We start from the raw sequence: 27,515 nt of genomic DNA on the forward strand, positions 1-27,515 counted from the left end.
ACCTCACATTATCCATCCAGAGAACCAACATATGTCGTCGAATGGATGCATCTCACGATGGTTGTCATAGGGGCTGAGCTGAAAGGTCATGTCGTCCACTTCTAGGCAATCAAAGAATATCATGTAGTTATCTGATGACTTGTGGCCCTTGCCATGAATGAATTGGGTTGCGTGTGGTTTGTCCGCTGTATATTTAGGGTCGATTGAGATGATGAAAATGAGTCATATATGAGATGATGGACAAATTCGACAAATGTACAAAATCGTTCACAAGTAATAAAGTAGCAAGTAAGATCGTCTCCACATGGATTGTCGTTTCAACTTGACAACTAGCGTTGCTTATTAGAATATAAAATAAAAATAAATGAATTAAATTTGGGGGGGAGTCTGCAAGTTTTATTTGATTGCGTAAAGTAAGTAGTAGTGAGTTAATAACCTGGTTTGATTGCAGAACTTTAGCGGCAGATGGGATTCTTCGAATCCCCTCTATTTCATTGTTGGATTAAAGACAAGTCAACATTCACTTATAAGATAAGGATTCTATTTAAGTGATAGGGCAGTATGTCCCTCCAGCTGTCAAATTTTATATCGTGATCACTCTAAGGTTATACGCAACACTAAATGGTTCAGGGTCGTCAATCCTACAGGGTCTAATAGGCCAACATACAGAATAGTAGAGTATGACATTACTCTCTCGAGGTAATTGAAACATAAAAAATTGAGATTCCTAAATTATCATGTAAATGCTCCAAATTCATCTATGAATCTTAGAAGTTTATCACATACTCTCTCTTACCTTAGTAGTTCTACAAATGGACAATTCTATCTCGTCTACCTCACCAAGAGGAAAAGAATAAAATTCAATATACAATGTTCGAAAAAAAGTGTTTTCTCTATTTCTATATTTAGGCACCAACTCTAAGTATGCCACAGTCCCTAGGTTCAATGAGAGCATAAGACTTTTGCATAAGAAAGTTAAATAGAAGTTATAACATAATTGAATTAAAGAATTTTTTTGACAAAAATAAACGATATTCTTTCATTCAACATAACAGAATATAACGATGCAATACAAATTCAAATTCACTAAATCCAAAAAGGTTGAACCTGCGAGCAAACTCACAACATCCAATTTAATAGCATAAAATAACAAAGTATCTATGCCTACAAATATGACTATATTTAAGTCTCTGGGATACTAATTTCTCCGAATATGCAATCTTGATGACGGAAAAGTTATTGATCAGCTCTGCACTTGCTCAGAGCTAATCTTTCGACATTAATCAAATAAACACCTAACTAAGACGAGAAATCAAAAACAAAACACAAAGACGGAAAATCAAAATAAACAAAGTTGTGCAGAGATGACGAAATCACAAAAACAAACAAATGAAGACCAAAAATATGTGGAAATCACTTATTCAATTAGTAAAGAAAGAAAAACAATTAGGATGGTTGATTTTGGGTCGAAATTGACCCTAAATCACCCCTCTTTAATAGACAATGAGTAGAAACGGGTGACGGAAAGGGTTTGGGAAAGAGAGAAGAGAGAAGAATTTTTTGTTGTTTGATTTATAATTAATTGAATAAAAGACTTGAATTAAAAATATCCAACAAACACGTATTAAATTATAAATACATATTAAATTAAAAATATATAATAAATCATATTAAATTACAAATGTGTTAAATATTAAAAATGTCTTAAATACATAGTAAATGCTCTTTAGATACCAAGTAGTTGATTCACCTTAAATTACCAAAAATACCTCAATTGATAATTAATTTCAGTTCGTAACACTTTTTAAATTGGTTAAACCGATTTAAAAAATGTCCTCGTGAACTTAATTCAGTTGATAGAGAGAATGCATAATATGTGGAAGGTATGCATAATATGTGGAAGGTCTGATGTTCTAACCCAGACCACCATAAAAAAAACTAATTTAAAAAATGTTGAACGATAGTTAACTAATGTATATTAGTAAATGATAATCAACCATCGTTTGACAGGTATCTGAACGTCAATCAACCATGAACAATTCTTAGATGGGCACAATGATTTTTACACTTCATTTGATCTCACACACACAAATAGAAAAAAGTAGAAAATATAATAATTAAATAGTTATTAATTATCAAATGATAATAACATTGTACTTTTTTGAGTGTGTGTGATCAATTAGAGTGTTCAATTGCTTGTGTCCACACAAGAATTATTCATAAGAAACCATTTTATCTCTCGTGATCTATGTACGATTCACATGGGAAATAAAAAACCAAAAACAAATGGATTTTTCTATTCATTCATACTCCGTATATTTGTGGTTACACCCAAATTTACTTAAGATTTTACTATAAAACCAAAATTACGTCCTTTCATCTAAATTTTCTTAAAACCCTACTATCTCAAGTCATGTTTGTTGTATTTTGGAGTATATCCAGAGGATTATGAAGTTAAATCGAAGAGAGTAACTCGACAGTGGATAGCTGAGGGGTTTGTGAAGTAGGAAAAGGGAAAGACAATGGAAGAAGTGGCAGAGGGATATCTAACAGAGTTGATCCATAGAAGCCTGGTTCTAGTATCATCACTTAGAATTGATGGCAAAGCTAAAGGTTGTCGTGTTCATGATCTAATACGTGATATGATCCTTGAAAAAAATAAGGATTTTAATTTTTGCAAGCATATTAGTGATGATGGACGTACATCCTTAGGTGGAATAGTTCGGCGCCTATCAATAACAACCATTGACGATGTTTTCAGGGAGTGCATCGATCAATCTCATGTTCGGTCACTATTTTGTTTTGGAAATTGTAACACCCTATTTCTATTAAGCGGTAAAACGCGCGAATACATCAGAAATATTCTAGAAATAGATGCTACGTCTCCGAATAAACCACAAATCATACATGCATAAAGATCATGTTACACAACATAGCAGCGGACATACTTAAAAATCATAAAACATCTCCAGATCTCAACAAAATACAACTGTATTCTCCAAATCCCAAATAACATAATATACCAACAACTCCAAGATACAAATTCAAAATGAAACAACATGCAAGGACTATCCTAGATCAGAGCCCTAATCTAGACACTTGCATGAAAAAGAGGAACTCCACTCCTCGGCATAAACAAGCAACAACTAAGCATCCTGCACGCCGTCTACCCATCCATACAGAGAGGTAGGCGGTCCACCACAGACCACTGAGGGTTAGCATTACATCATCATAATCCATAAAAGATTTAAACAAGAACATTGGAAATGAAAGATATATTCAAGAATACAAAATAACAAATCATACATGTATTCACAGTATTCATGATTCTCATACCATTCAAACCATTCCATACAATCATTCCAAGTTCATATCAACAAGTGTATCATACACGTATCACATATACATAACCCTCCCTCCTAGAACACTAGCATCACATGATCATTATTATCCCCCATCACTTACATTTCAAGCTATCACATTATTATCATAGCATACCATGCATATTCAACCTCTAATCAAGTCATCAACAAAAGCTCATCATTTATCAACATCAATCAATGAAAACATTACTCACTTCATTACTCATCTAGCATGCTTATCTCAACAAGTACAATTTGTCATATCGAAGTTATAAGCAAGCCATCATCATTATCAAAGAACATCACCACATCATATATGTATATATACATATACAAATCTCACCTCATCATTATTATTAAAATAATCATCATCAATTGATTCACCAAGTGTATAAGCACAAACAATTAAGACATGCAATTAGAGCATAATACAATTAGTCACAACCATCCACAAAATTCACCAATGTACATATACATCAATCCACACAATCACAACATTCACCAAATTTCACCAATACACAAATTCACCAAGTCATATATTCAATTATGACACAACTCATCAATTATTCGAATGCATGCAATGTTCTAGACTCTTCTCTAGATGCATGTGGTACCAAAACACCTCAAGGTCGTCACCTTCGATGCAACAAAAACATCGTACTCACCTCAATTGGATATAAAATCCGCCACCATCAGTCTTGGATATAAAATCCACCACCATCAGTCATGAATGCATGAACATATGACTCAACTACAAATGCATATGTTCACACAAACAATAATCACCTCACCATCACCAATACATGTATATATGCAATCATCAACAATTCATCACCAATTAACACATATACAATCACCAACAACATCAAAAATGACACAACATAAAGTTGTCACATAAATGCACCACCAATCATCTTCACATATCTTATAACAATTCCCCATAAAGGATTCACAATCAATAGGTTCTCAAAAGTCATCTTTAGTCAAGTTCGTCTCTCCAAGTCATAACTTAAAATTAATTGAACAATTAATTCAAAACCAAGTAAACAAGCCTAATTGCCTATGCCATGTATTCTCACAAGTCACTTATAGGTGCAGTAGAGGATACATAAGTATTTCATCGGCCAAAAACGACGAATTCAAGAAAAACTCAAAGTTCGTCTCACTTTTTCACTTTTCACAAATTTTTCCATTTTCAAAGCAAAACAAGTTAGATCCATCACCTCATAGATTAGACAATATTAAACACCTTAATTGAACTCATAAAACCCAAGTTTGAAGTTTGGAAACAATCCATAAGGTTTGGGTCGATTTAGAAATAGTTATGCGGATTTTTCGTAAAATTTCACCAAGACCACCTTGGAGTATTTGCCTCATAACTCAAAAACCAAGAATTATTTTCAAGTCAAACCAAAGCCATTGGAAAGCTAACAAAATTATCTACAACTTTCATGTTTACGTCAAAAGCCAAATCAAAACAGAAATGAGGGAAAAAGATGCAAGAACACAGAACAGGAGTGCTGGCTTCTGATCTGGATCAGCTTCTGATCTGGATCAGCTTCTGATCAGGATCGCTTCTGATCTGGTTCGCTTCTGAACTTGTTCGCTTCTGAACAGTAGCGCTTCTGAACGATGCTTCTGAACAGTGGCGCTTCTGAACAGTAGCAGATTTTTTTAACCTTCACGTTTTCGCACATAAAAACCAAACCGTTAATCCGTTTTCGATGCCGTTTTCGCCTATACGCTCCTGACACTTAGCTCTATCATAATATACAGATAAATTCAAGTTTCAACCATCCCAAAATCATTTCTCTCAAACCTCACATAATCATTTCTTTTGCGAAAATGTTTAAACACCGACATTTCACACGAAAAACCCGTTTTCTCCCAAACAACTCGACTAACACAATCACAATATGAAAACAGAAATTCTACCAATTCCAATTCATCCAAAAACATCAAAAACTCAGTCAACAACCTCATATATCAAAATTTCATTTGGGTCCTTCACATGAACAACTTGACACAAATTTCACCAATTTGAACAACAACAACAAATCTCATCATAATTCATCATTTCAATGATACCCATTGCATCAATTCATCAACAACATATGTTAAAACAACAACAACAACATTTGAAAATGAATTCATCAACAATTCAACAACCACAACTTCATTCTTCATCAATTTTTGCTCAAGAGCACAATTTACCCACAATTATGCATTTCAACATGTTAATTCACATACTAGCTTGCAATTATCATATAAATCATGTTCTCAAACATAACAACAACAATCATGCACGAATTTACAACAATTAGATTCAATTCATCAATTTCATAAAAATGGGTAAGAAAGAAAAAGTTATGAATTATGGTTGAATTCTAACCCTCTTACCTCTAGCACCAAGACTCTCTAACCCAAGCTTCAATTTAGCTCCTAGATGATGAATCCTCTCTTGCCTCTAACCCTTGTTCTTGTTCTTCCTTCTAGCCTCTATCTCTTTTCTTCTCAAATGAAAAATGTTGTGGAAAAAACCCTATTTCTCTACTAACATTAGTTTATATAGGTTCACTTAATTGGGCTTATCTCTCAAACCTTAATGGGCCTAACCCATTTCTATTCTAACACTCAAAATGTCACTACTCACTTAACGGTAAATTACAACACTAACGGTCACTTAATGGTAATTAAAATAATTACTACACCTTCTAGTAACTTGGTAAAATAATACTCTTACTAAGCACTAAAAATAGTCCTCAACTAATTTACAAAATTACCCCTACTCTCAAAATGACCAAAATGCTCCTAAGTCCAAAATGACTAAAATACCCTTCTACACCGAATTCTACAATTCCCAACCAAAAATACACACAGATGCAAATAATCACATAATAGCACACACAACACACATAAATAAATAATAAAATAAATCTAGCGAAAAATCGGGCTGTTACAGAAATACAGAAATATCCTCGTCCGTTTCTATAGAAATCCCTACAAAGTACAAGTTATTGAAGGTTCTTGATTTCGAAGATTTTCTGATTAAGAATATTCCTAATAACTTGGGAAATTTCATCCACTTGAAGTATTTAAGCTTCAACAATTCAGATTTTGGAGTTAAAGTCCCAAAGTCCATTGGCATGCTCCAAAACCTAGAGACCTTGGTTCTAAGCGATGATATTGAGTTTCGAAAGGAGATATGCAAGCTTAGAAAGCTAAGACATCTTATCTGCACTAAATTGTCTCTGATTCAATTGAAGGATGGTATTGGAGAAATGACATCCCTGCAAACTTTACATAAAGTTGATTTAGATATGGATGGAGCTTTAGAGTTAATAAAAGAATTAGGAATGCTGAAACAGATAAGGAAGTTGGGGTTAGTTAATCTTCGTAAAGAAGATGGAAGCATTTTATCTTCCTCAATCAATGAAATGCAACACTTAGAGACATTATATGTTGAATCAAATGAAGAAGTCATTGATTTGCATTTGGTTTCAAAGCCAACAATGCTTCGTAAACTTAAGCTAGTTGGGTGCTTAACTAAGTTTCCAGAGTGGATGTTAGATCTTCAAAATCTAAGGCTTTGTTTGGGAGTTTGGAGGGGAAGGGAGGGGAGAGCTTTCGGGGGTTGGAAATATATATAAAAATGAACAAAAAATTCACATTTTTTGAAAGAACAGTTTTTTAGAGAATGATAAACTAATACTTATGATTAATATACTTTTAATTTTAAGAATATTATAACAACATAGATTGAATTTGAAAAATTTATATAAACCCTCCATAACCCCCCAAAACCCTCCCCCAATGCAATTTTTGAGTTCCCCCAAATGAGGGGGATTTTTTATTATGAGTAAAAAATTAACCTCCAAAGCCCTCTCCTCCCAATATCTTCTATTTCTTCCACTTGCTCTTTCCTTTTTTCCAAAACTCTCCCTAACTATTTTGGGGTTTGTGTGCCCTTATTCAGTTAATGATCCAATGCAATCACTAAAAAGTTTGCAACACTTGTTGATTTTGTACTTGGAGCTTAGTAAATATTGTTGGTGATTTCCAAAATAATGGAATCACTTTAAATCAAAAGTTGTAACTCTTCATGGGAATCATTCATATACATTGGAACTTTTCGCAAAGAGATGCTTAATGAACATTTGCATTGATTCAAATGTATATGATTATAACCTTTGGCAAAAGGGTGCTTAATGAACCTTTGCATTGATTCAAGTGTATATGATTATAACCTTTGACAAAGGGATGTTTAATGAACCATAACATTGTTTCAAATCAAAGGGGTGTTTTCTCTCATATGAAGGGTCATATAATGCACTATAAATGCTTGGCATTTGGGCATTAGTTGGACACACAAAAAAGAACAACAACATAATTCTCCATCATTCTCTTACTCTAAATCATCCATCAATTCTCTAATGCATGAGTGAATTGCTGGAACCATAAATCTGTAAAATACTGTTAGGAGATACGCTTGGTGTGGTTGTGCAATACACGTCAAGGAACTCATAGTATCCTGAAGGGGATTCGCCGGTCATTCCTTATTGCATCCAATATACAGTTATTGGTGGGGGCGAATCGAACCTAAAGGTTAGTATGGCAACCCCATACGCTTTGAGTTTGCATGCATAACCATTAATCTTTTCAGGTTTCAAGTACAACAGCATCTTCCCAACAATCAAGATATACAACAAATCTTTGGAATTTATGTGCACACTTCATCATAGTCATCTTCATCATCTTCTTGGTCAAGTTATTGCAGCAGACCCCCAACACAAGATCCAACAATCTTTAGGTTCGAATTATGATTTACTTGTGATTAATGACTGCAATTTTTGGAAGAGATGAAAGCTTACTTTTCATCCATGACTACGGTGAACGGTAAACAAATTCCTTTTATGAATATATGTCGTGGAAATTTATGGATAAATATTTCATATGTGATGTGTTTATGTTAAATTTACATGTGGTTGTAGATAATATATGCATGATAAATTTTGATATGTATGAAATTTATCGTTTGAAATCTGTTTGATGTGAATTTGAACATGAGATAATGTGCATATAAGTGATTATCTATTATGAAATATTTAGTGTTCTAAATGCATGTGTATAGTATCTAAGTAAATATGAATATGTTAGATTTAACACGTGGTGACATATATATACATGATTTAGAAATTCTTCAAGTATATGAATTTTGATGAGTATAGTAATATGTTAAGAATGTTTAAACACTATTTTATTTATGAAAGTAGTGTAGATAAATTGTCAAAATATCAAGTGGTTGCTTTAATGATATTATTTACTTTGTGTAAGAAATTATTATCATTAATATTGTGTTGATATTATATGTACATGATAATATGAAACGTAATTGTTAATTTATTGTTTATCATGACCTTAAAATAATTTGGGTATGTTTTGAATTATTGTAAGTTGATATATGTTCATGAAAGAATGTCATAGAAAATATTAATGATTTTGGTTCATTGTTTATTCTTCTATGTCATTGTTTATTGAAATTTAGCATTGAACATATTTAAACATAAACTTGAGTTTAACACAATAAATTTATGATATATGTATTAGTTATATGATAACTAAAATCAAAATGTTTGTGTTATATTTAAATTGATGTGGAGTATATGACTTGCATGTTTAATCTCATCTTATGAAGTTTGGTTATGATATTCTTTTATGATCAATTTTTATTTTGCTATGTAAGTTTAATGCATTCAATGTATGATATATCTTGGCTAGATATAAAAGAAAAGTTGAAGTTCAAATTGAAATGCATGTTAAATATTGTTATAGCAAAGGTGTAATGACATAAAAGTTTGTGCATTATTACAATATACTCAATTGACAAAAGTGTGTCATGGTTTGATGATAGTTGGTGAATACTATCAAGAGTATATAAGTTGATCCATAGACATAGCTATGAGAATACAAAATCTATGTGAAGAATTGAATATTCAAAGTTTATAAAAGTTAAAAGAAAATCTTGCAATTATTTGACGAAATGATTGACAAGGAATGATGTCTTTGGAAATGATGTTGAATACATTGAAGACATTATTAGGGATGTGGTACAAACCCAAATCTAATTGATTACCAATGGTGGAAACTCAACCCACACTTGAGTAGCATCAAGTCTTGGGTTCAATGGTGAAAGTACACTATTAGAGTAATTGAAGTACTTGACAATAGATAACATCCCAATGGGCAAAAGTACTTGGACCATAAGAAGAAAAATGGTAGGATGAGGTTTTCCTCTTAATGGACATATAGCATATATTTGCTGGAATGCATACTTATGGGGCATTTCCGATATAGTCTACCTATGTGAGAATGAAGTTTGGCCGCTTCACGGAGTTCAAGGGTTTGACTCTTAAATTCTCATGAAAAGGGATATATGACACAAGGCCTTCTTAATGTGTCATCTTACAAGTCTCTTTATCAATGGTACCGAGATTCTATGTGTAAGTTATGCACACTTGTTCTAATGAATAGTTGGTTCAAAGCTTGCCTACCATACTATTTGGGAATGAGCGAAAACTTAACTTACTAAGTAATGGTTCAAATCGCGAGATACCATTATCTGAAGGCATGGAATTTCCGGATTTATGTGATTTAGTATTTTGAAAATGGTGGGGGATTGTTGGTGATTTCCAAAATAATGGAATCACTTTAAATCAAAAGTTGTAACTCTTCATGGGAATCATTCATATACATTGGAACTTTTCGCAAAGAGATGCTTAATGAACATTTGCATTGATTCAAATGTATATGATTATAACCTTTGGCAAAAGGGTGCTTAATGAACCTTTGCATTGATTCAAGTGTATATGATTATAACCTTTGACAAAGGGATGTTTAATGAACCATAACATTGTTTCAAATCAAAGGGGTGTTTTCTCTCATATGAAGGGTCATATAATGCACTATAAATGCTTGGCATTTGGGCATTAGTTGGACACACAAAAAAGAACAACAACATAATTCTCCATCATTCTCTTACTCTAAATCATCCATCAATTCTCTAATGCATGAGTGAATTGCTGGAACCATAAATCTGTAAAATACTGTTAGGAGATACGCTTGGTGTGGTTGTGCAATACACGTCAAGGAACTCATAGTATCCTGAAGGGGATTCGCCGGTCATTTCTTATTGCATCCAATATACAGTTATTGGTGGGGGCGAATCGAACCTAAAGGTTAGTATGGCAACCCCATACGTTTTGAGTTTGCATGCATAACCATTAATCTTTTCAGGTTTCAAGTACAACAGCATCTTCCCAACAATCAAGATATACAACAAATCTTTGGAATTTATGTGCACACTTCATCATAGTCATCTTCATCATCTTCTTGGTCAAGTTATTGCAGCAGACCCCCAACACAAGATCCAACAAATATGAAGGTTTACGTTTGCATTTTCAAGAAGGAGGATTTCAGAAACTAAAGGAACTGGAAGTTAGTGATTGCATTGAATTGAGAGAAATTATTATCGACAAAGGATCATTGCCTTCTCTGAAAAAGCTTTTGTTAATAGGAGCCTTCAAATTGAAGAATATACCCACTGGCATTCAACACTTAGAGAAGCTTGAACTTCTCTATATTTGGGGTGTGGAAAATGAATTTGATGAGCACATTTCTACAGAGGATTGGAATTGTCTCATGGAGCATGTGCCCCTTGTAACAATTTATCTGGAAATTAACCCAACGAGTTCGAAATCACGCTTTATCGTACTTCAGGTGTGTTTTCTCTTCCTCACAATAGTATCTATTGTTCTCCATATACATGAGAACTTTTAATGTTTAGTCATAAAAATTCAAGCCTTATTATTTGAACTCAGCATCGGCAATTTTGAGGTCTGCTAAGAGCAATTTTTCTACAATCCGTTTGTACCAAAAATTCTGAATTTTGCAGTGATTTGGTAGGTGATGGATTTCAACTTCGAGTGCAATGGAAATTCGAATTTTCTACAGGGATTTATGTTACTCAATAAATAAATAAAATGTGCGATCGTTCTTTAACATTGGTGTATGAAATATCTAACTTGTTACTTTTGATTTGATATTTGAGTTGTTTGTAATTATAATTGTTGCTTTTAAGAATTGTGAGACCTTAATTTTCTGTTGATTCCCTTTCTATGTTGGTGTAATAATAATGAAGTTTTATGTATTTTTCTACCTCGACTTGTCGCTTTTTTGTTGAACTGATACTAGACTATAATGTAAATTTTATACATGTATTTAATGTGGATACATATTAGGCTATACAAAAGGATTTAGAAGAGGATTTAGTGTTAAAGAAATTTAACCTAGTGTTCACAATCATGAAGTTTAATTTTATATATTGTAGTTTCATTTGTAGATGAATTGGTTTTAAAACTTCTGTCCTGATTCTGTAAATACTGATTTTAAGAATTTAATGTCCTTTTGCCATGATAACATTTCACATCAAGAAATGAATTATTAACATGAATTTAAGAAAATAAATCATGTTAAATCTCGTTCATTCATAAACTCAAACTTGCATTGAGAATGGATTGAACCTTGTTCCAGTTGCCTGAAATCCAAAAACCCAGAATCAGGAACATAGAAAGGGTGAGAAAGTTCTATTCAAGTCCCTCAATTTAGCACCGTCAAACAGACGAGCCACATGTTGTACTTGCTTTAAGTTTATAATCCTAATTTCGTCATATCTTTACCTATGAATAATGTTGTAGGACACTAGGCGTGAATATTAACATTGTAACTCTTTGATAAACAACTTAAATAAGCGCATATAGGATAAACGGTATTATATAAGTACTTATGCATAAGTTATTGAAATACAATAAAGACAAACTGTTTTCATATAAGATGTAAGTTGTTTTCATACGCTCTCTTCCAATAGTCCCACAAGTGTGTGTGCCAGTAGATAAGCTCAAATAAGTAATCCAAACAAGTCTATGTTCTTGTCAAGAAATGAAATCAGGCTTACGCAGCTAGCAATCTAATGCTTCAAGGATCTAGTGTTACATTAAGTGGCATTGAATAGTTAAAAAATTTGCCGTGATTTGGCAGGTTTTGAACTTCCACTTTTAGTGCTATGTTCCTCAAAAACAAAAATTATGTGTTTTTTATTTGATTTGATATTTGAGTTGTTTGTAATCATAATTGTTACTTTCAAGAATTGTGAGACCTTACTTTTCACTATTTTGGTGAAAGAAAAGTGAAGCTGTATGAATTTTGTGATTAGTTGACTATAATGTAAATTTTAGAACATCTATCTAATGTGCATACATAATAGGCTTACATATCCTAGAAGTAGAGAAGGATTAATAATACAATTTGTTGAAGGTGGTTGGAAGTTCATTAATCTGGCAAAGGTTGAGTCCATTAAATCAAATAAGGCCGTCGATAGTTGAGTAAAATCTTGTAGAAAGAGAATTTAGAGTAGAAGTGAAAGAAAATGTTTAAGAATAACAATGCCTTTTTATGAAAGTTCAGAAACTTCTGCCTTGATTCTGAACTGCTTCAAAATTATGCCACAAATAAGTGTTAGTCCCATATAACATGCTGGTGAAGCCGGTTATGACAATTCCATTTCATTACCGACTTTTACAGAAGTCAATGTCATTTCTGCATGATAATAACTTAAATAGAAGGGTTTCTGTGATCATTCCATACCTTCTACATTCTTAGTCTTCGCTATACGATAACAAGGGGATTGGGCTGCCTGTGACGATGCAGAAGGCTTCCAGCCCTTATTCCTTGCGTCAACTCTCATACGCACTCCTATTAAATTAAAGGAGTTAGAAAGTGATTTGAGTAGTTCTGACAGCGCCCTGCTAGCCAATTAGTGCTTGTCTGGTATTGAATGAGCTCCCATTTCTTCTCAGAATAGAGAGGTATCAGATCGAAGTAATGTTGTATAAAAAAAACTAATTTCCAAGATAACAAAGTGGGTTTATGAGCAAATTATGGTATGAGAGGACCAATGAGACAACACAATGTTGGATGCATTCGTTCGCTAGCAGGGTTCAGACGGATATGACATTGAATGTCATTATCATGGGAACCTCATCATCGCATGTATCCTCAGGTCCCAACAGCGGAGATCGATATTTTTTTTATTTATCTATCATCAAAAAGGAAGAAGTCTAAGGATGGCCTACGGTGCGCTTGCAGCACCTGTCTTCGGCAGGTCTAGAATAGTACAACTGAAGCTAAACCTTCGTTTCGGCAATACGCTCCCGGAAGAGAGAGAAAGGTAGTTCTTCAATGTTTCAGTTTATGCTCCTATCTACTATCTGGATATACCAAAAAAGATGTATGGTCTAATGAGGCTATTATGAAATATTTACTCATGGGTGGGGCAAGCTCTTCTATTATGTTTCATGGTTTCTCTTGCCTATATGGTTCGTCCGGGGAATGTGAATGAATGAAACGGAAGGGATTAAATATAAATCGACAAAAATAGTATTTTTCTATTCGAAACCCAATAGAAAAGAAGGGACAGTCTTTGAGAAATCATACCATATATAAAATGAACAAATCATCGAAGGTTCCATCCCTAAAAATGCTAGAAGGTTTAGGAAATGGTTAAAGTAGTTGAATAGGAAGATCATTTATGACTATAGCTGCGCACGTGCATTGTGGGATTGATACGAATTCAATGATGTATCCATTAGATAGAAATAAATAGAAAAATGAATCAAAAAAATGGTCGTATTTTTATTTGAAATGTGCAGATTTCCCAGCAGCACCATTAAGAAGTAAAATACAAATCAGAGTTATGCCATTCAATCTCATATTGTAAGAAATCCAAGAATTTCTGGGGGCACTAGCAATAGCAAAACTGCTTTCTACTTCTAGGTTTTTTGAATGGATAATTTAATTTCTATAATAAAAAAGTAAAAATTAAGTAGATATTCTATCAATAAATTGAATATTCTATTTTGATAGTTTGTAAATGTAAAAAATGAATTTCTTTAAGAAAAGGAAAAGGCAATCTTTATTCGCAGTGGTGGTTGGTTCCGATTCGATAAAGGTATGATGCCTGGTCAAAGGTCCAGTACAGTAGGTAGCATGCGTGTTTGTTTTGAAATGAATCAAAATTAACAAGGAGTTGGTCAAAGATGCTCGAACATGTACTTGTTCTGAGTACCTATTTATTTTCTATTTGTATCTATGGATTGATCACGAGCCGAAATATGGTTAGAGCCCGGAAACGTCTGTTGCTGAAGAGGTGTTACATCATATCAAAAAGGAAACCAGGGCTCTGTTTGAAGAGACGAAGTTTGGTCCTTCTCCGTCACAAGCTCCTTCCCATGAGCAACTCGGTTGGTTAAAGTTGCTAAACTACAAGACAAGTAAGCTTCTCCAGGCCATACTAATGCATGATGAGCCTATGCAAAAGGTTTAGTTAAGATATGCCAGATTCCACCAAGTAAGCTTCTTGTTGTTGAATTTATTAATAGCATTGAAGGTTAAACATGACTCCTAGAGAATTACCAAAATACGAAGATATCTTTTCTCCTTTCGTTCTCTTCTTTATTTTTTTATATTTACTTGGTTGGCAGGGTCAAGGCCTTTCTCGTTGGGCGAGCTCATCCGATTGATTCTAAAGTCCTTTCCTAAACCACTTCCCGTTTAGTTGCTGAAAGATAGAGGTTGGTGTTAAGTATACTTAAGACAAGATCGAAAAGAATGCATTGGACGGTAAATTCGACCTCCCTGGGTCAGTGCAATAGATTAAGAAGGAACTTTCTACAATGCGGACCTCTCTGTCATATTCATCTTCTCCTTAACTTACGTCAACTAAATTTGCATTGCCGATCAAGGTAGAGCCTTTACAGGTGATCAAGTAAAAGACTTTACTAATCTATATCTATACTATATATAAAGAAAACAACTCATTTCAGCTCTTTTGGGCTGGATTTTTTCTTTTCCAAAATTGCACTCAATTTTCAATAAAAATAAATAAGTCATGTAACAAATAGATAAAAATAAATTTAAATATTAAACAAAATGTAACAAACACGATATGAAAATATATATATATATATATATATATGTCTGATTTTTTTTCCTTTATCATTTAAAAAATATAACAAACTATATGAGTATTTCTACTTACTTTTTTATTATTATCCCAATTAAACCCTTAAACAACTTTTTCTATAATAAAGATTGTTGTTGGTGTCATTGAAAAAAGGAATTTAGACTATATTTTATGTTTTATTATTGTGTCATTGAAATAGATAATCAAGGTTAGTTTGGTTTATTTTTTTTTTAGAAAGAATGGTTAGTTTGGATTATTATAACTTGAAAACAACAAACATTATATTTTTAGTTTTAATCAAATTCAAAATTTCATTAAAAAAATTACTATTCATAATTTTCAAACATTAGCGCAATAAAAAAGAGTGGAAGGACGAGCACGCAAGTGCCCGTCCTTTCGCTATTATCTATACTATATATATATATATATATATATATATATATATATATATATATATATATATATATATATATATATATATATATATATATAGAAAACTACACCTTTCATCACTTTTGGGTTGGACTTTTCTTTCAAAACCCTCAATTTTCAATACAAATATCACATGTAACAAATAGATAAGTATAAATTTAAATATTAAAACAAATGTAACAAACACGATATAAATATATATTTTTTTGTTTTTTTTTCCTTTATCATTTAAAAAGTGTAACAAACTAGATGAGTATATTTATACTTACTTTTTCATCATTCCAATTATACCCTTAAACAACTTTTTCTATAAAAAAATTGTTGTTGTGTCATTAAAAAAAGAATTTAGATTATATTTTTTTTTTGTTATATTGTATTATTGTCGGTGTCGTTGAAATAAATAATCATGTTTAGTTTGATTTTTCATAACTTGAAAGCAACAAACATTTATATTTTTTTTAAGTTTTAATCAAAATTTCATAAAAAAAAAACATCGTTCATAATTTTGAAAAGTTAGTGCAATAGAAAGACCGGAAAAAGAAAACTACCTCTTTCAGCACTTTTGGTCTGTATTTTTCCTTCCAAAAAATACCCTTAATTTTCAATACAAATAACACACGTAACAAATAGATAAGAATGAATTTAAATATTAAAACAAATGTTGTTGGTGTCATTAAAAAAAAACAACAAACATTTATATTTTTAGTTTTAATTAAAATCAAAATTTCATAAAAAACAAAAAAAACATCGTTCATAATTTTCAAACGTTATGCAATAAAAAGAGCGGAAAGACGGACACTATGCGCAATTTTTATTGAAATGATTCACTAAACACCTTTGCTCAGGCTAATGGGCAAGCTGAGTCTTCCAAACAAAAAAATCAATGGCCAACGATCTGTTCCTTCACTGAATAGATAAAAAGCAATGAGAAACCGCTTGGGACTTATAGTCCCATGGTCCCCTTAGCTCAACAAAAAGTCCGAACAATAAGGGAATTTTTTTTTGAATGACAAAATATATTATATATAAATATGGGATTAGATCCCAAGTAATACACCAAAATAAAAATAAAAATACACCAAAATACCCAGCGAAAAATCAACAATCGTCAGTTTTCCATCACCATCAACGGAGATAAAAAAAAGCAGCTGACAATGAATTGTTGCGACAAACGATAAGATTCACCCACCACTCAACTTCCGATGTGTCGGAGGAGCCACCAAAAAAGCCTAAAAGAATTTGTGTTAAAAAAACTAGCTCCCAATCTCGAATCATAATTGATCGGCCCACCAGACTCTCGACACAAATCAATAAGGCACCCCTCAACTCATGACCCACCAGAGCACACACCTAAACCTATCCAAACTCGGCCCACCATTATCCCGATGCCAAATTCGAAGATGGAGAAAAGGTGGAACAACAGCGCAAATCGAACCAGATCGAACATAAACAAACCAAAACAAGCCACAAACTCAATCACCACAAGCACTGCTCCGAAAAATATGCATTAGTATACGTGACAGAGTTAACTGAGGAGGGAGTATAACAAAGTCATCAACTTAGACTACTTTAATCTGTCCGTTTGATTTAACTTTAGTTTTATTGTTCAGTTTGCCATCATCCATATCACCTACGCCATATCACATGCCTAACATTGAAATCCTATAAAGGTAACCCTGACAAGCATCAAGCACGAGTTATTTTTTTACTTTTTTTTATAATTGTTTTGCAGCTAGAACAGAACTAATTAATATTGTTTAACTAAGCAACTTGCCATAGATAAACCAAATTCTTAAATCACGTGAAAACCAACTTGCCTTGCTTGCATAACATTAAAGAAGAGGAATTAGTCACATTAGTCCCTGAATAGGAAAGGAGTAGTCACTTTAGTCCATGAATGCACAGAAATTGCAAAACAGTCCCTGGATGTTGACTCTGTTGGTCAATTTCAGGGACTAAAGTGACTAACAGAGTCTACATTCAGGGACTAAATTGACTAACGGAGTCTGCATTCAGGGACTAAATTGACTAACAGAGTCTACATTACATTCAGGGACTATTTTGCAATTTATCTGCATTCAAGGACTAAAGTGACGACTGCTTTCCTATTCAGGGACTAAAGTGACTAATTCCCCATTAAAGAATGACTAAGCACGAGCATTTTTTAGGGAAACTATTAATGAATACCAGGTCAGTTTTTTAATCTGATTTTGGTACAGAGTTTTTTTGTATAAAAACAATTAAATCTCACCTTGCTTTAAAAATTAATTAACAGTTATCCACTCACTGTATAAGTCTCAATCATGACTACATTTTAGTAGGGGTGGCAATATGATCCATGAGATCCATATCCATCCAATCCATCCAACACAAAATCCATCCAATCCATCCACCAAACAAAATTTACTATTCAAAATTATGATGATGTTCGTAAATGACGATGATTGTATGTGATTAATATTTTAATGTTATTTAATTTGTCTGGTGAGAACGGTTGAGTGGCAATGGCGACAGAGGGTGCTTCGGTGTGACGGTTGTAACACCCCGTTTTCCCAACTTAAAAATTTCATTAAAATTACCAGAGTTCATCAACATAACGGAGCATCACATACATCAATACATCATTTAACAACAAATATAATAAAGGGGAAAATACTATTTATTTAAGCAACCTGTCTTTATAAAATTCAATAATCAAATGCAGCGGAAATTTAGTTCGCAACGTCACATAAAATCTTGGCATAAACGGCCACAACTTAACATCTCAAATAGTCTTCATAAAATGTTCAACATTTATTAAATAAAATACGTAACAAGGAAAACAATCATCAGACACCCCCATCCCGTTACGTATCAGAGCATCCTAGACGACACGAAGTGAGGAGTCTACTCACGAACACAGCTAGTCTTTATTACCTGCACATTACCCACGGTCGAGGCAACATATACGCAGAAGGGGTGAGATTTCACATTCATTAAAAACAAATAATAATTCATAAAAGATAACCAACAGCATATATCTAACATTAATATCATCATTTAATCATCATTTAACGAGGTTAAGTAATCCACAACTTCATAGTTATTCAAGGGTAACATATTCATCTTAATTCTCTCCATTTACATCATTATAATTAATGGGACAGCACAACAGCATCAAAACAGCAACATCATCACAGCATTCATCATTTATTTTTAGTTATGATGACTCTACAATGCAACAACAACATCAACAACAACTTAGACAACAACAACATGCATGTGGTACCACCAGGGCATTAAGCCCCCATCGCTAAGGTCATATTTGGACCGTTGGGCATTAATCCCCCATCGCTAAGGTCATAAAAAACCTGTCAGGCATTAAGCCCCCATCGCCGACTATGCAACAACTCGACTCTAAATGCAACAATCTTCATTTTTAATGTTAAATTAATTAAAAAATGATCCACATCAGTTCATTACATCAAAACAGCATCACTGGAACATCGTAATTAGCAACATCATCTACAATATAAACATCAGAAACTAACTCATCAAAGGAACGGGCGAAAAGACACAATTTTGCACCACATCAGGTCTGTACTGCACTAACTCGCAGTTGCGAGCTAAACAACTCGCAATGGCGAGCTCAACGGAGGAGCTCGCAGTTGCGCACAACATTGCTCGCAGTGGCGAGCTAAGGGGTTTCTCGCAGGTGCGAGTAGGATCGCTCGCAGCTGCGAGCGATGACAGAACAGGGTTCTGTCGTAGCTCTCATCTCTCATCTCAGCACACGAATTTCACTTCCCAGCCCTCTAAATTCATCATTAATCAACATCTAAACGTTTTCTATTACTAATTAACAACTGTCTACATCAACCTACATCAAAATCCACTTTATTCTTCCACTTTTAATGATTTTTGACCTAATCCCAATCCCTTAAACCTACAACAATTGACCACTTCTATGAATCAAAACTTGTTAATAATGAGAGTTAGTCTCACCCTTACCTTAGATTATGATTCTGAAATCCAACAGCCGCGTTCTTCGTTCTTTAGGGTTCTCTCTGGTTTTCTCTTCTTTCTCTCTTCTTTCCTCTGTTGTACGCGTTCTAATTTTCTCTCCCAATTACAGACTTTTATTCTTTCCCTAATTGCTCTTCTCACCACAACTTACTCTTTCCCCTAATAATTTAGTTATTTCTACTAATAACAATATTTCTCCCCCACTTAAGAAAATACTTATATTATTAACATATCTTCTACCAATATATATATATATATATATATATATATATATATATATATATAATTCACATAATATTCTATTAAAAAGCCATAAATCACTTAAATATTAATTATGAAAAAGTGGGCGTTACAACTCTCCCCCACTTAGAATATTTACGTCCTCGTAAACGTACCTTGTTCAAACAACTCTGGGTAAGATTCCCGCATCTTACTCTCCAACTCCCAGGTCAAACTTTCACCGGCTGCTCCTTCCCAAACAACCTTCACAAGAGGTATCTCCTTGCCTCTAAGCCTCTTCACTTCTCTATCCTTTATTCTCACCGGTAGGGTCTCGATTGTAAGGTTATCCCTTACCTGCACATCATCTCTTGGAATCACATGGGATGGATCCGGCACATACTTCCGAAGTTGCGATACATGAAACACATCATGCAAGTTTGAAAGATGTGGTGGCAAACCCACCCTATAAGCAACCGTTCCGACCCTTTCTGAAATCTGATACGGGCCAATAAACCTCGGAGTCAACTTCTTTGACTTCAATGCACGTCCAACACCCGTCACCGGAGTGACTCTCAAAAACACATGATCTCCTTCTTGAAACTCAAGATCCTTCCTGCGCTTATCATGATAACTTTTCTGTCTATCCTGTGATTCTTTCATCTTTTCTCTGATTAACTTCACCTTCTCAGTGGTCTGTTGGACAATCTCTGGTCCCAATACCACACTCTCACCGGATTCAAACCAACACAACGGAGTTCTGCATCTCCGACCATACAATGCTTCGAAGGGTGGCATTCCAATACTAGCATGGTAACTGTTGTTGTACGTGAATTCTATCAGGGGTAGATAACTATCCCAAGTTCCACCTTGCTCAAGCACACAAACTCTCAATAAATCTTCCAGCGACTGAATTGTCCTTTCCGATTGTCCATCCGTCTGCGGGTGGTATGCTGAACTTAACTTCAAATTAGTGCCCAAGGCCTCATGCAAACTCTTCCAGAACCTCGATGTAAACCTCGGATCTCTATCCGACACAATGCTTGATGGGACACCATGCAGCTTTACGACATCTCTAACATAAATCTCTGCTAGCTGGGACACAGGAAAAGTAATATTAATCGGAATGAAATGAGCCGACTTCGTCAATCTATCTACGATCACCCAAATTGCATCATTCCCTTTGTTGGTATTCGGCAAACTCGTCACAAAATCCATGGATATACTATCCCATTTCCATTCCGGAATCTCTAGCGGTGTCAATAACCCAACAGGTTTCTGATGCTCAACTTTTGACTTCTGACAAGTCAAACATGCATACACAAATTGTGCCACGTCGCGCTTCAAACCTGACCACCAAAACATTTTCTTCAAATCTTGATACATTTTAGCAGCTCCTGGATGAATACTCAAACTGCTTCTATGGCCTTCCTCAAGGATCATCTTCTTCATCTCATCATTATCAGGAATACAAATTCTTCCTCGAAACCTCAACACTCCTTGGTCATCAACCTTAAAGTCACTGTCTACAGCAGGATCGGTTGCAACCATTAAATCCACCAACTTCACATCTACTTTCTGCGCCTCTCTGATACTATCCAGAAATTCATTGTTGATCTTTAACATCCCCAATTTCACACTCCGTGGCGACATCTCGCAAACCAGACTCAAGTCTCTGAACTGTTCAAGCAATTCCATCTCTTTAATCATCAGTGCCGACAAGTGTAAAGTCTTCCTACTCAAGGCATCTGCAACAACATTAGCTTTACCCGGATGATAATTCAAACTAAAGTCATAATCTTTCAACAATTCGAGCCACCTTCGCTGTCTCATATTCAATTCCTTCTGATCAAACAAATACTTCAAGCTCTTGTGATCACTAAACACCTCAAATCTCGAACCATACAAGTAATGTCTCCAAATCTTAAGTGCAAATACAACTGCAGCTAATTCAAGGTCATGAGTAGGGTAGTTTCGTTCATGAGTCCTCAACTGTCTTGATGCGTACGCAACCACCTTACCATCTTGCATAAGTACACCTCCCAAACCCAACTTGGACGCATCACAATACACTACAAAAGGTTCATCAGGTTTCGGCAAGATCAAAATCGGAGCCGTCGTCAAACGCTTCTTCAATTCGTTAAAACTGTTCTCGCAATGAATATCCCATACAAAGGTTTTACCTTTACACGTCAACTGCGTTAACGGAAGTGCTAACTTAGAAAATCCTTCAATAAATCGTCGGTAGTAACCCGCTAAACCCAAAAAGCTCCTAATCTCTGTAACTGACTTCGGAGTCTCCCATTGTGATACCGCTTCAACTTTAGATGGATCAACTGCAATACCACTACCAGAAACAACATGGCCAAGAAAACTTACTTCCTTCAACCAGAACTCGCACTTAGACAATTTAGCATACAACTTCTTTTCTTTCAGCACTTGCAAGACAATCTTCAAATGCTCAGCATGTTCTTCCTCCGTCTTAGAATAAATCAGAATATCATCAATGAGCACAACCACGAAGCGATCCAAAAATGCATGAAAAATGCGATTCATATACTCCATAAATACACTCGGTGCATTACTAACACCAAAAGGCATCACCTTATATTCATAATGTCCATATCGCGTCCTAAAAGCCGTCTTCTGCATATCTTCATCTCTTACTTTAATCTGGTGATAACCCGACCTCAAGTCAATCTTGCTGAACACTCGTGCACCCACTAACTGATCCATCAAGTCATCAATTCTTGGAAGTGGATACCTATTCTTTATAGTTACTTTGTTCAACTGTCGATAGTCAATACACAACCTCATACTGCCGTCTTTCTTCTTAACCAGTAACACTGGAGCTCCCCAAGGTGAAACACTTGGTCTAATAAACTTCTTGTCGAGTAGATCTTCTAACTGCTTCTTCAACTCAGCCAACTCAGAAGCTGACATACGGTAAGGTGCCATGGACACAAGCTTCGTTCTTGGAACAAGATCAATAGAAAATTCAACTTCTCTTTCCGGTGGCACATCAGAAATTTCATCAGGAAAAACTTCAGGGAAATCACACACTACTTGTAACTTATCGATCACTGCTTGATTCTCCAAAGATAAGGATGCCATCAAAGAAAACATTAGGATTCCATCACGTTCTAGCTGCTTCAGCTGCTTAGTAGACAAAAACTCCGCGCCACTTTCCTCTTCAGCAGAAGAGAAACGCACCGACTTACTAAAACAATTAATGAGAACATGGTTGTACTCTAACCAGTTCATACCAAGAATCACATCCATTCCACTCAAAGGTAGACATACTAAATCAATCTCAAAATCACGATCAAACATAGACAGGGGACAACGTAAACAGACGAGAGAAGTGGTCACCGAACCCTTAGCTGGAGTTTCGACAACCATTTCTCCATTCATATCAGACATAGCAAGGCCCAACTTAGAAACACAATCAAAAGCAACAAAACAATGTGTAGCACCAGTATCAATAATAGCAACTAAAGGAGTATCATTAATGTAGCAAGTACCTCTGATCAAACGATCCTCATTCTCAGTCTGAGTACCAGTCAAAGCAAAAACCTTACCCCTGGTCGGGGCCTTCTTTGGTTCAGTACACTGAGCAGAAATATGTCCTTTCCCACCGCAATTGAAACAAATAGTGTCATCGTGCTTGCATTCTGCAACTGTATGCCCCTTGACACCACAACGGTAGCACCCTCTCGCCTCAGTAGCACCACAAGCATTACTCTTGTGACCTTTTTCTCCACATTTGTAACAAACAATCCCAGCAGGAGTCTCATTCTTCTTAGGCTTCCTCTCATCATTCACTCTTTGCTTGCCCTTATCAGCTGGAGTACTATAAGGCTTCCCACGATTCTGTTGCTGCTTACCCCTTCTCTCATTCATAATCTTATAATGAGCCTTCGAATCATCTTCATAGATTCTGCACCTGCTCACCAACGCAGAAAAGTCACGGATCTGTTGGTAACCAATGGCTCGCTTAATATCAGGGCGCAAACCATTCTCAAATTTGATACATTTAGAAAACTCAGCATTGTCTCCAGTATAGTGTGGATAGAACTGAGCCAGCTCCACGAACTTTGCCGCATACTCTGTCACCGACATGTTTCCTTGCTTCAGCTCAAGGAACTCGACCTCTTTCCTTCCACGAACATCTTCAGGAAAATATCTGTTTAGGAACTCTCCCTTAAACACAGCCCAAGTAATAGCTGCACCACCTTGCTCTAACTCAGGTAAAAGACTCACCCACCAGTCATCAGCCTCCTCAGATAGCATGTGCGTACCAAAACGCACCTTCTGATCATCAGTACATTGCATAACCCTGAACACCCTCTCAATCTCCTTGAGCCATGCCTGTGCCCCATCAGGGTCGTACCTTCCTTTGAAAGTGGGAGGATGATTTCTCAGAAAGGCCTCCAACATCCTTACGTCAGCATTAACACCAACACCAGCATTTGGTTGTTGTCCTACAGCTTGGGCTACAGCTTCCAAAGCAGCAGCAATCGCAGCATCATTTCTTCCAGCCATTCTAGTCCTCTTGTAACAGATAAGGTTTGCAGCCTCCAGATCTACTCTTCTTTACTGCACAACACACAACGTTTAGAATAACATAATCATGGTATTCCAATTGCTAAAAAGACACAACTTGACTCACTACTTGGCCGGACGGACCGACAGGCTCTGATACCAATTGTAACACCCCGTTTTCCCAACTTAAAAATTTCATTAAAATTACCAGAGTTCATCAACATAACGGAGCATCACATACATCAATACATCATTTAACAACAAATATAATAAAGGGGAAAATACTATTTATTTAAGCAACCTGTCTTTATAAAATTCAATAATCAAATGCAGCGGAAATTTAGTTCGCAACGTCACATAAAATCTTGGCATAAACGGCCACAACTTAACATCTCAAATAGTCTTCATAAAATGTTCAACATTTATTAAATAAAATACGTAACAAGGAAAACAATCATCAGACACCCCCATCCCGTTACGTATCAGAGCATCCTAGACGACACGAAGTGAGGAGTCTACTCACGAACACAGCTAGTCTTTATTACCTGCACATTACCCACGGTCGAGGCAACATATACGCAGAAGGGGTGAGATTTCACATTCATTAAAAACAAATAATAATTCATAAAAGATAACCAACAACATATATCTAACATTAATATCATCATTTAATCATCATTTAACGAGGTTAAGTAATCCACAACTTCATAGTTATTCAAGGGTAACATATTCATCTTAATTCTCTCCATTTACATCATTATAATTAATGGGACAGCACAACAGCATCAAAACAGCAACATCATCACATCATTCATCATTTATTTTTAGTTATGATGACTCTACAATGCAACAACAACATCAACAACAACTTAGACAACAACAACATGCATGTGGTACCACCAGGGCATTAAGCCCCCATCGCTAAGGTCATATTTGGACCGTCGGGCATTCAGCCCCCATCGCTAAGGTCATAAAAAACCTGTCAGGCATTAAGCCCCCATCGCCGACTATGCAACAACTCGACTCTAAATGCAACAATCTTCATTTTTAATGTTAAATTAATTAACAAATGATCCACATCAGTTCATTACATCAAAACAGCATCACTGGAACATCGTAATTAGCAACATCATCTACAATATAAACATCAGAAACTAACTCATCAAAGGAACGGGCGAAAAGACACAATTTCGCACCACATCAGGTCTGTACTGCACTAACTCGCAGTTGCGAGCTAAACAACTCGCAATGGCGAGCTCAACGGAGGAGCTCGCAGTTGCGCACAACATTGCTCGCAGTGGCGAGCTAAGGGGTTTCTCGCAGGTGCGAGTAGGATCGCTCGCAGCTGCGAGCGATGACAGAACAGGGTTCTGTCGTAGCTCTCATCTCTCATCTCAGCACACGAATTTCACTTCCCAGCCCTCTAAATTCATCACTAATCAACATCTAAACGTTTTCTATTACTAATTAACATCTGTCTACATCAACCTACATCAAAATCCACTTTATTCTTCCACTTTTAATGATTTTTGACCTAATCCCAATCCCTTAAACCTACAACAATTGACCACTTCTATGAATCAAAACTTGTTAATAATGAGAGTTAGTCTCACCCTTACCTTAGATTATGATTCTGAAATCCAACAGCCGCGTTCTTCGTTCTTTAGGGTTCTCTCTGGTTTTCTCTTCTTTCTCTCTTCTTTCCTCTGTTGTACGCGTTCTAATTTTCTCTCCCAATTACAGACTTTTATTCTTTCCCTAATTGCTCTTCTCACCACAACTTACTCTTTCCCCTAATAATTTAGTTATTTCTACTAATAACAATATTTCTCCCCCACTTAAGAAAATACTTATATTATTAACATATCTTCTACCAATATATATATATATATATATATATATATATATATATAATAATTCACATAATATTCTAATAAAAAGCCATAAATCACTTAAATATTAATTATGAAAAAGTGGGCGTTACAACGGTAACGACTTCCGGCACGGTGGCTATGAGTCTTTCCGGTGGAAAGAAAGGTGTTTGTAGGCACATTAGCACTCCGACGCTCAAGTCAATAATGGAACTGAGAAAGAGGGTGTAAGAAGTGTTGTGAAAAGTGATGTGTACCTTGAGGGTGAAGCAAGCTCTCCCTTGTATAGGCGCACGCTGGCAAGTCCGGCCACGTGTCCACGTGCGGTTGGTCTTCTGACCGGTCCAGAACATTATTCATGGGCTCTAATTATAAGTTATGAATTGTATTCTCCACCGTTGTTGTTGTTGTCGTCGTTGTTGTTGTTGTGTTTAAAGGTGGCGACGAGAGTTTCCTTCCATCATCATTTTTATTAGTGAAAATAATGTAGTCGAATATTATTAGTGAAAATAATGTAGTCGAATACGTGCTCTGATCTATAACACTAGGGTCGGGGGTTTATCATTTGATTTATGTTTCTGAAGTTTAAAGTTTTTGGAAGTTTTACCTTGGTGACGAGAACTTAATTTGTTTTAGGGGAATTAGTCACTTTAGTCCCTGAATGGGGAACGATTCGTCAATTTAGTTCCTGAATGCAGATAATATGCAAAACAGTCCCTGCATGGTCAATTTCAGGGACTAAAGTGACTAACGAAGTCTACATTCAGGGACTAAATTGACTAACGGAGTCTGCATTCAGGGACTAAATTGACTAACAAAGTCTACATTCAGAGACTATTTTGCAATTTATCTGCATTCAGGGACTAAATTGACGAATCGTTCCCCATTCAGGGACTAAAGTGACTAATTCCCCTTTGTTTTATTGTGATGGTAGAACTATTCCACTGCTGAATTTTGATTTTTTGTTTTATGAAACGGTGAAATAACAAGTATCCGTAACACCTT

General features: G+C 35.2%; 2 protein-coding genes across 3 annotated transcripts; one reads left to right on the forward strand and one right to left on the reverse strand.

Moving 5' to 3' along the window:
- The first annotated feature begins 2,522 nt into the window (after positions 1-2,522).
- LOC146938417 (disease resistance protein RPP13-like) lies at positions 2,523-7,012 on the forward strand. Its single transcript, XM_085749630.1, has 2 exons — positions 2,523-2,788; positions 6,325-7,012. The coding sequence occupies exons 1-2, from the start codon at positions 2,523-2,525 to the stop codon at positions 7,010-7,012; spliced, it is 954 nt and encodes a 317-aa protein (XP_085605756.1).
- An 11,611-nt stretch (positions 7,013-18,623) lies between these two features.
- LOC146938418 (uncharacterized) lies at positions 18,624-26,483 on the reverse strand. 2 transcript variants are annotated; one of them, XM_085752377.1, is made up of 3 exons: positions 26,259-26,483; positions 23,619-24,688; positions 18,624-18,786 (listed from the first exon to the last, which is right to left on the reverse strand). In XM_085752377.1, exons 2-3 carry the CDS (start codon positions 24,637-24,639, stop codon positions 18,773-18,775), a joined length of 1,035 nt encoding a protein of 344 aa, XP_085608503.1. In that variant the 5' UTR covers positions 24,640-24,688; positions 26,259-26,483; the 3' UTR covers positions 18,624-18,772. The 2 variants fall into 2 exon arrangements, with proteins under 2 accessions (XP_085608503.1, XP_085608504.1); XM_085752378.1 differs by lacking the exon at positions 26,259-26,483 and having other exon boundaries at positions 23,619-24,690.
- Positions 26,484-27,515: the final 1,032 nt, after the last annotated feature.

The sequence above is a fragment of the Medicago sativa genome, chromosome 3 (assembly GCF_051527215.1).
Source record: "Medicago sativa cultivar Bolivia chromosome 3, Bolivia_mono, whole genome shotgun sequence".
Taxonomy (NCBI): domain Eukaryota; kingdom Viridiplantae; phylum Streptophyta; class Magnoliopsida; order Fabales; family Fabaceae; genus Medicago; species Medicago sativa.

Bases quoted from the DNA above. Each gene is read 5' to 3' on its own strand.
- LOC146938418 (XM_085752377.1), bottom strand. From the start codon at position 24,639: ATGGCTGGAAGAAATGATGCTGCGATTGCTGCTGCTTTGGAAGCTGTA.
- LOC146938417 (XM_085749630.1), top strand. From the start codon at position 2,523: ATGGAAGAAGTGGCAGAGGGATATCTAACAGAGTTGATCCATAGAAGC. The intron at 2,789-6,324 runs GTCACTATTTTG...GGGCTGTTACAG, and splicing joins ATCGATCAATCTCATGTTCG to AAATACAGAAATATCCTCGT.